The 9847-nt window shown below is 41.0% G+C and overlaps 1 protein-coding gene across 1 annotated transcript; it reads right to left on the reverse strand.

The window, feature by feature from the left end:
• Positions 1–80: 80 nt before the first annotated feature.
• lrpap1 (low density lipoprotein receptor-related protein associated protein 1) lies at positions 81–8674 on the reverse strand. The gene is made up of 8 exons (XM_075463760.1): positions 8375–8674; positions 7833–7977; positions 5768–5898; positions 4520–4640; positions 3343–3498; positions 1899–1981; positions 1374–1550; positions 81–608 (listed from the first exon to the last, which is right to left on the reverse strand). The coding sequence occupies exons 1-8, from the start codon at positions 8534–8536 to the stop codon at positions 540–542; spliced, it is 1044 nt and encodes a 347-aa protein (XP_075319875.1). The 5' UTR covers positions 8537–8674; the 3' UTR covers positions 81–539.
• Positions 8675–9847: the final 1173 nt, after the last annotated feature.

Raw genomic sequence — 9847 nt, forward strand, 5'->3', positions numbered from 1 at the left:
GGATTTCAATGTTTCCTCTCCTAACCTACATTGTTGCAGCAGACCAAGCCACGTCTGACAAAAGCTCACAAACAGCCTACTTGATTTTCTGATTTATTATTTGCACCAGTAACGACAGGAAGGCGTGGACAAACTGCTGCTCAGCAGCTAATATACATCATTTTGTTAAGAGTGATTGAATCTTCAATCTCAACAATCACATTTTATGCTACAACTTGACATTTCCTCCACATTAGTTGTGCAAATAAAAGCTGCTCTGAACTGACACACTGGTATTTAAACTGTTAGGTCATTACTTTATCTGTACCTTGACTGATTTATTCTGATCAGTTGTTTATGGTGAGGTATACATCCAGCTGATTCATAAAAATGTCATGAATACTTTGTACAAACAACTTCATTAATTCATTGGGTGATTCATACAGTAGAAAAAAGTAAAAAAAAAAAAAAAAAAAAAGACTGTTTATGTTTTCATGTAGTTTCGTGTAACCGTTTGTTCACTCTGCCCTCAGTGATGTGGTGATCACGACCCGAGCCACTCAGAGCTCATTGTGCTGGAGACCCTGACGAGAGATCTTGTTGGACAAGTCCTGCATGTGTTTCTTCATCTGAAATGGAATAATGAAAAGAACACACATGACCATTTAACTCCAAAACTGCTGCTTGTTAATATGAAGCTTGTTTTCTGTCAAACCAAACAGCTCATCCTGACATAAACTATTATAATTGTGAAGTTTACCGATGAAGATATTAGTCGTTTTATCTTGAGTTCCGATTAAACTTTTGTTTTGTTTATGTTTAACAAAGGGATGCTGTAAACTGAAGGAGGCTTGGTTTGATCCTCCTTCTCACTTGATTTGTTATCTCAGTAAACATTTTCCTGACCGGTTTAGCTCTCTTTGGCAAATTCAAATTTTAACAACTAAAAACTGTAGTCCCAAAAGCAGTGGGCGACGTTATGACGACAACGTCCATCTTCTTTATACAGTCCTGTAACACCTTTACTACATCAAGATAGCTGAGTTTATAACTGTATTGTAGCATAGTCCCGTTCCCAAAAAATCTGACACGTGGATTAGAATTTACTTCAAATTCATTGGAAAAACATGAGCATTAATCACGTTGTATCCCACTGCCGATACTGACTGTTTGAAATTAAGTTTTTAAAAATGTATACACGGACTTCCTGTCTGTGAAATTGTGTCGTTAAAGACTTAACATGAATGCCTGAGTCCCCTTTAGTAAATTTTTTAATCACCAGAAAAATGCTATAATTTGTGGAATTATACTGCTGTTGGTACTGCAGAAACATGGGCTTCATCCTTCTTTTAGCAGAAATTCCAGCACAAACTGAGCCATTTATCCCTTCTCACCTTGTAGCCCATCTCCCTGGTCTTCTCAGCGAGTGTGTTGTACTTCTCCTGGTTCTTCTTGATGTGCTCTTTGTCTCCTAAAGACGCCACATGCTGCAGCTTCTGGTGAGACAGCTCCAGCTGCTCTTGGTAGTGGCTGTGCTTCTCCACCTTGGTCTCAAAGTGATGCAGCTCCTCCTAACAAAGAAGAATTAACAAAGAAGGGATGGAAGCAAACAGGGTGGTACAAGTTCAATTTATCTTTAATTGCATGCAAAGCCGCACAGGAGAGCCTCCCTGTCATCCATCTCATCTTGCATCCAGAAAATCTATAAAAGCTGGATTCATTTGCTAATGGGGATCAGGGTGAGAGGAGCAAAATGAGACATGAGACTGCAGAAAATGTTAGAATGAGTTGTACTCCGTCTCTGGGCTCACATACACCAGTAGTATTAGCTACTAAAGTACAAGTACATTGCTGTAGTTAGAGAAAAAGAAAGCAGAATAATCTTTTTAAAAAATGGTCTCAAGGGATGTAAACACTACCTTCAGAGAGTCCAGCTCATCCTTGCTGAGGTTAGTTCTCTTGGCAGCCTCCCACAGCTCAATTACGCGAGGCTCCCGAAACTCTGGAGAGCAGAAAAGAGACAGAAGGATGAGGAAATAACCCAAAGGGACAGTTTGGATCCGCAACAAAAGTGTAGAGGGATAGAGCTTCGAGGACAATCGGTCCGAGCAGATGACATGACAAGCGCAATACGACAGAAGAAAAATGTTTGTATTCAAACTTCAGCCTTTCTGTACCAAGTACCAAACATTTAACAGATTCAGAAGGAGAGAATAAAAAAAAAGGAGACCAAGACTGTTTTGTAGAAAAGAAGGTGGGATGGGAAAAGAGGAGGAAAACGATGGTCGAGTGAAAACAACCTGGAGGGGAAACGACAAAAAGAAAGTAAAAGTCATCCCGAATCAACAGACGCGTCATTGCTTCACCTAAATTCTCCAGCAGACCTCTGAATCCTGCATAAATCACACACGACCAGTGGAGTAAGACCAGAAGTAGTTTTAGTGTTTTAGGACATATTCATGTGTGTTTTTTTGTGCTAAACAGCTGAAGGACAAACTGATTTGTATCAATGGAGCTGCTTTGAATAACCTGCATTACAACTCATTTCCAATTTAGAAACGTATTCAGTTTTAGGCTACGGCTACACGAAAACGAAACGAGGGTTTTTTTGAAAACGGGTACGAAAACGATTTCGACCACACAGGGGAGCTTCTCTGTCCAGATGGAAACGCCACGCTTGCTGAAAACGATGCAGTACACACGAAACACCTCTAGGTGCGCTGTAAGCCACCCCCACCGGTTACACCAGAACAATAGAAGAAGCAATGCGCATGCGTGTACGCCCCTACTTCTACCAGCCCGAAGCTCACTGTTCCTTCAACAACGCCGCTGTAGTTAGCAGTGTCTGCAGCAGTGCTGCTATCAATGTTGTGGTGTCCATGATGATCGCTGTCTGTCCTTGTTGTGTTGTCTTCTTCTTCCGGATTTTGAATGGAAGCCGCTTTTTGTTCTGGTCACTGACGTATGTGTATACGTCACTGCGTTAGCCATGTGGCTGTGACGCAGAAACGTTTTAGCTGTAACAATGGAAACGAAACGACACCGTTTCCAAATCTTCCCACTCTGGAACCCGTTCTCAAAAACTATCGTTTTGGGGTAGTGGGAACGCCGGCTCCGTGTGGCCGCGACAGCCAAACGATAAGAAAAAGTATCGTTTACAGTGAAAAACGTTTTCGTGTAGCCGTAGCCTTAAACTGAAAGCACAAAACACTTGAGTAAAGCTGTTGGCATATCAACACTTACCAACCATCACACTGCAGTGTTACTATGATTACAGATCCCTGTGATTAGGCTGATGGGATAAAGGAGAAGTGACACAGATGTGAAAAGTGACAAGCTGAGCGGCTGTTTCTGTCTCCTCACCGCTGTCTTCAGTGAAGCCCTCGTGGCTGATTTTGCGGAGGCGCTCAAAGCCGTGGTTGAGGTCTCTCATTTTCTCCTTCAGCTCTGTGTGCTTCTGCTGCAGCACGTGCTCTTTGGTGTCACCCTCCAGGGGAGAGATCACGTTCTTATGTATTTCTGTTTAGAGATTAAAATGAGGGGAGGAGGGGACAGGTAGGGGTGGAGGGTTAAATGGGAGTACGGGGATAAATGACAGAGGGAAAAAGGAAACATAAAAGAGATTTAATATTGCCAAGAAATCATTTTGGTCACACATCAAATTTAATCCTCCCGTAGAACTATGAGTTGCTGGTTACTACCACGAGGTTATAAGATTCATGTTTAATTGACTCAACTCACAGACTCCTGACATTTGGGTAAGAAGCAAAAAGGCAAACAAAATGAAAACCGGGGAAATCGGACAGGCCGGGAGTGGTGGTGTTGGTGCTGGTGAGGTGAACAGAGACTCCCCTCAAGGCAACATGTGACTGGCTCAATATTTAAACGCATCTGAAGAGCAGAAAAATACCCCTGGCTTGTTTGGTGGCGATGTGGCGCTCTGAAGTGCTGATGGAAAATGTCTGGCATGAAACAGCAGCCAAGTGTCAGTCCCATCCGAAGGAGACGAGCCCGTCCTCCCCACGTCTGTCTGAAACACTGTGGGGCCTGTCTGCTCCGCTTAAAGCTCACAGCTTGATGTGATGTGGTGAGTACTGACGGAGCGGGGAGCAGTGGGTGGTGGCGTGTGCGGTGCGTGCCTGATGTAAAAGTCTGAACAAATGCACTGAGAACACCTCAGACAGCCAGCCCATAAAAACTAAAAACAACGCATAAGAGTCAGAGTGGGTGAGAAGGTGGAATCTATTTATGTTTTGTCTTTGAAAACTTCGATAATAGCTCAAATATAAAAAAGAAAAAAAACTGACCTTATTTATATGCCTGCATTCTGTAGCAGTGGCTAATAAAAATGTAGCAATAAACAGTAATGAAAGAGCTGGGACGATAGAGAGGGAGTATAAGACACTGCTTAAGACTTATAACACTTATCGAACAAAACCAAGACAAACCACAGACAGCAGAGCAGAGTTTAAAGGCCTGGAAACTATAGAACAATAAAACTAAGCAGAAGTGGTGAGACAAAGGGAGGGAATCGGCTCACCCTCAGTCCTGCTGACGGTATCCATGAGGATGTTATATTCGTGGACCTTGTCCTTGTGGTGCTGGAACTCCCTCTTTAGGTTCAGCAGCTCCTCGTTGGAGAACTTTCCGGAGCTCTCCGCCTGGTGGTGGAAGAGACAGATAAGTTAGCCTAAAAGGCATCAGATTAACACGAATATTTTGCATGGATGACTGGTAATAGCAGTCCAAATATGCTATGTCCAGGGCAACTGCTCGATTAGATGCTTCAAAGGAAGATAGAAAGATTTGTTTTATCCAATTTATCTTCTTGTTTGTGACGATGCCCTCATTTTATCTTGTGTTATAAATAGAGAAGAGTCTCTTTAAAAGCTTAAACTCAGTCCATGTCAGGCTGTGGCATGTTTTGATTTACTCCACAAAGCAGCTCAAATCTCCGAAAAAGATCACCAAACTGAAAAGTGTGGATGAATAAGCACCGATACTGGCAGCTACCAGTGGGATTTATGAGTGATGACAGTCAACAATCTGGCTTCTATTCACTGACTGTCTTCATTAATATCACTTTCTTGATCTGACTGGTTGAAGTTTTCTCTTGACAGTGATAGAGAGACGCTTCATTTGATCATTTGCTGTTTCAAATGAATCTGTTGTGGACAGATTTCTTCCCAGAATATTCAGAGCAACAAACTATTTAATGCTTCATGGTTAGATCAAAACAGATCAAAATAACGGAGTGGTTCAGCTGGTTGGAAAGGGGCATCAAATGTCAACGAGCTACTTTAAAAGTTCAAGCAACTCTCAAACACAACTCAAAGATGGAAGTGTTTCCTTTGCTGCTGTAGAGATGTACAGAAACTGTTTGTAGTTAAATAGTGTGGAGCATTTACCTTAAGACATATCTCATAATACTCAAGCTTCTCTCCTTCTTTTCCCCACCTCCTACTGCCACTAAGTTGCAACCATTATGCAACGATGCTGCAGTGGATGGATCTGTAGATGAATTATGTATCGCACTTTTTTTTTTTCTCTTTAGCAACACAACATTGCAGTAAGTGTGTCCAAAGTAAAAGCTGCATTCAAAGACATTTGGTGAAAATATTGTAGCTGTAACCTTGTGCGCAATCGATCTTTCAGCTGATTTGAGGCTCAGGTCTTCGTTTCATGCGACCACTGTGGCTTTAAAGAGCAAACCAGGAGAATAAGAGCACTAGCACCGAAATCACACTCGCATTTGCTTTCCTCCCTCCTTTGCACACAGAGCCCAAACCTTGTTCCAGAGTTTGTCCAGTCTGGGATCATCAAATATGTCTCCCTCTTTGACGTCGTGGTCTTTCAGCGAGTTGCTCTCCAGCGACCGCGCGTCCCTTTTCCCATCCATCCCGAACTTGGCCAGAATCACTGCAGACAACGATCAGACTCTAAACGAACGCTGTGGTGAATAATCATGACACAAGCCTCTAAGGAGCAGCAACAGAGGAATGTAATTATAATGAGAGAAAGCAAGACGATATAAAGAGTCTACGACACGTATATTCCTTATTTAAACGAGACCCTTAGCCCGTGACAGTAACTCATTAATTCCAAAGAAAGTCACAGCACAGTTTGATGCCACAAGTATCAGAAGTGAGTAGCATCCTTAATGAAGGCCAACAAACTATTGAAACAGACCAACAGTGGGTTATAAAGAAAAATGTGCTTTTTGTCATAAAACATGCATTCATGAATATGAACATAATAATATAGACAATTTGAAGATAATTTGCCCTACCACTCAAGAAACAGAACAATGATTTAAAAAGATATAATACATCCACAACCTGTCAGGGCACAACCATCTGTTTTACAGGACAGTTAACAATAAATGGAGCATACATAGTTGGACTTGGCTCTGAGGAAGGTCTGCTCGTGTTATTCTGCTCTATTAAACTGTTACTGCAGCAGCTGACTCAGCACAGACTCAGCGCTGTTATAACCCATCAGTGGCACATATTAACTCCTGATACTTCAATGGGAGGGTGTCCATTGACATAGAGATGTTTTAACCACCTAATTAAAAGAAAAGAAATGCAAAAAGTTGTTGATAACTCTCTCATGATGATGGGCTTCTACGTTTAATGTTCGATTCTGTTTTTTTTTTCCTTTTGAGCCATAATCTTTGTTCTCTGATTAAACCATTTACAATAAGCAAGACCTCAGAGTGTCTCTTGGTGCAACAAACTGAAAGTTGAAGAAGAAGTTAAATGAAAAGGAAACTGAGGAGAGAGCTATAAATAGTTTTGACATTAGAATGACCCCAGGAGGAGAACAGGATTCAGAGGGGAAAGGTTTACGTGAAGTCCCCCTGAAAAATTAATATCGGCAACAAAAGAGCAGAGAGTGAATCTGCTGCTCTGCCTGGGGCTGCAAGGTCACTCCACCACTGGGGAGTGAGTGCATACAAAGATCCTCCGCGCTAACAAGATGATGCTGTTTGAAGCCTTTCGAAGGCGAGGAAAATTCAAAAGAAATATGTATATATGAATATATGAAGATGTTTTTTCTCTCTGTCAACTTCTCTTCATTTGCTTTTTTTGCTTTCTTTTGTCGATCATACATTCAACCCATTTTCCAAAAAGTTGGGGCGCTGCGTAAAATGTAAAACAGACAATTCATGAAACAATGCGCACATCTCATAACCCACCAGTTTAGTCAAAATAGATCATATAAAACATATCAAATGTTGAAAGGGAGCAATTCTGCCATTTCATGGAAAATAATAGCTCATCTTGAGCAAAGAAATTGGGATCCTTTACCAAATATGTTTTAGAAAACTTTCTCTCAGAAATACATCCATAGCTGTGCTCTCTGACTCTGATAATAATTTACATTCTGTACACTTTAACTAAGTTACAGCCTCTTTAACCTGCTGTCCCACCTGATCTCTTTAAAACAATGGCCTTGAATGGCAATACAAGTGAATTATTACACTTTGCATAATCTACTCTTTCTTAACCATTAATCCGTCAGAGAGGTCCCACAGTACAGCACCAACACGGCAACACAGGGTTAATAAGAAAACCCCACATTTTAAAAGAGAGACATCAGCATCAGTCTCTCATTATCGATACAGATTCAAATCCCTAAAAAGAAAAGAGGAGGGCTTATCGATTTTAACTCATGTGCCTGAGAAGTTCTCCAACACATGTTTAGCTTGGGAACTGCTTGATGTTTTCCGTCATTGTTGCCCCAAGTACTTGTTATGTGAGCTTAACTTTTCTTAAAACTTTCTTAGGTCAGACAGACTCAGGACAAAGCGCAGACAGCCATTCTTGGATGCTCGGACACTTTCTCACCGTTGAAGTTGCGTCTGAGTTGTGCCTCTTTCTCCCCGTTTTCGTCCAGCCCCTCCACCTTCATTTTTTTCCACTGCAGCTCATCTTTCTCCTGGATCTTCAGGTCGCTGTGCAGCTCAGCCTGTCGGACCGGGGACAGCTCCATCTATCAAACCAACAGAAGCAGAATATAATGGGTTAGTTGGACACAACAGTGGAGAAATTTGCAGTGAGTGCTGTTTGCTACTCTTAGTGCCCTATAAAGTCGAGTCTCACTTTAATCTATGTTTTACCTAAATCAATTTCATAACCAGAGACTGTTCTGACCTGCACATCCCATCCTCCATCATACTAAACGATGAGTATCAGCACAGGTGATATAATTTATGTTACCACTCTTTAACAGCTGGATTTGTGAATTGACCACAGATGCAGGTGTCAACGTTTTCTTTTTCGGCCGCTACATTTTTCCCTTTGCTCTATGCTGTAACCTCAATAAAGATGATGACAACGTGCTGCTCCACCTGTTGTAGACTTCAACCAAATTTCTCTCATGTACGTACCCGTCTGGATTTCTCCCACACCTGGTTCAGCTTAGCTATCCTGAACTCCACTATCTGCCCATCACCTCCACTCGGCTTGGCCTCATTTACTTCTCGAGAGTACTTTCCTGCCATAGCACCCATTCCGAGACACAGAGCCGCGACTAAACAATGCAGTCTCATTTTGGAAAATAGCTACAAACCAACACAACAAACGCCTAACATAAAATTAGCTGGCTAAAGTAGTTCAGCCGTACAAAACAACAAACGGTCTGTTGTTGTAGCTCACTGAAGTACCACAAGTCAGGTGCCCAAGTGTGGGCAGACTCTTCCGCTAGACGTGCATTCTGGGATTTGCAGTTTTCTGTCTCAGGCTTCCTTATTGTAAGCGCGCGGAATACGACATTCTTTAAACTACAATTCCTGAGACGCCATTCTTAGCGGTTACCTAGCAACAAAGCGAGCGAATAGAAAGTCTCCACGCGTTTTCCGATGCGGCTCACATCCTCACTTCGCTGATATGGATGTGGTAAATAAGCCTTTAAGTCACCTAATAAACTTTTTAAAAAATGAGTGCGCAAATGTGACATACGCAAGTCAAGATTCTGTACGTCCCTCCTAAACATTGTTGTCTTTTTTAGCTGATTTTAATGCGTTTTATACGGCTTTAAAACTCACAACAAACTTAAGTAAACGTGCACGGTCCTATCTAAAGATGTTTTCTTTTAAGAATATTATTCATTTGTTTGAATAAGCAGATGTTATCATAGATATACATACTACAGCATGTGATTGATTAGATTTCATCTTCTCACTTTTTACTCTATTTATCTATATATTTATTTTTACATAAGTTTGAAATCGGAAACATCTAGAAATCATTTTTGGAATATACTGACTGTCTGAATTTTACACTGACAACCATACACTGGCACGTGATGGGCTTTGCTTCATAAAGTTCTGTTAGTAAAAAATGCCAATGTTTTATTTATCAATCACATTAAAAACAATTTGAGCTAAATCAAAGTGCTGTACATTGACTGTGAAACAAACTTAGAGCGATAAAATAACATGCCACAAAAGCAAAGGAAAGCAAAACAGGTGAAATCTATCTATCTATCTATCTATCTATCTATCTATCTATCTATCTATCTATCTCTCTCTATATATTTAGATGCGCGTTAGGTTGCATCTATATTATGGATGCAAGTTGCAACCTAATATGGATGTTATGGAATGACTGTGCTTTTCCTTGCTTTTCCATTGTAGGTAGTAGCAAATAACGTATACTAACTGATACTTTTTTTTTGTACAACTCAACCGAGTTTCATGCAGAACTGATATTACACAGTGACATAATCAACATCTCTACAGCAGCATACACACTTCCTTGTTCTACAAACTTGTTTTAACATCTGATTTCTCCTTGGATCGCAAATTGTGCTCATGGCTAATTAATGTTTTTTAACTACAAGTATAGATTTACAAATCAAT

The sequence above is a fragment of the Odontesthes bonariensis genome, chromosome 4 (genome assembly GCF_027942865.1).
Source record: "Odontesthes bonariensis isolate fOdoBon6 chromosome 4, fOdoBon6.hap1, whole genome shotgun sequence".
NCBI lineage: Eukaryota > Metazoa > Chordata > Actinopteri > Atheriniformes > Atherinopsidae > Odontesthes > Odontesthes bonariensis.

Bases quoted from the DNA above. Each gene is read 5' to 3' on its own strand.
- lrpap1 (XM_075463760.1), bottom strand. From the start codon at position 8,536: ATGAGACTGCATTGTTTAGTCGCGGCTCTGTGTCTCGGAATGGGTGCT. The intron at 1,982-3,342 runs GTGAGGAGACAG...TCTGCTCTCCAG, and splicing joins GGGCTTCACTGAAGACAGCG to AGTTTCGGGAGCCTCGCGTA. The intron at 609-1,373 runs GTGAGAAGGGAT...ATTCCATTTCAG, and splicing joins CCAGGGAGATGGGCTACAAG to ATGAAGAAACACATGCAGGA.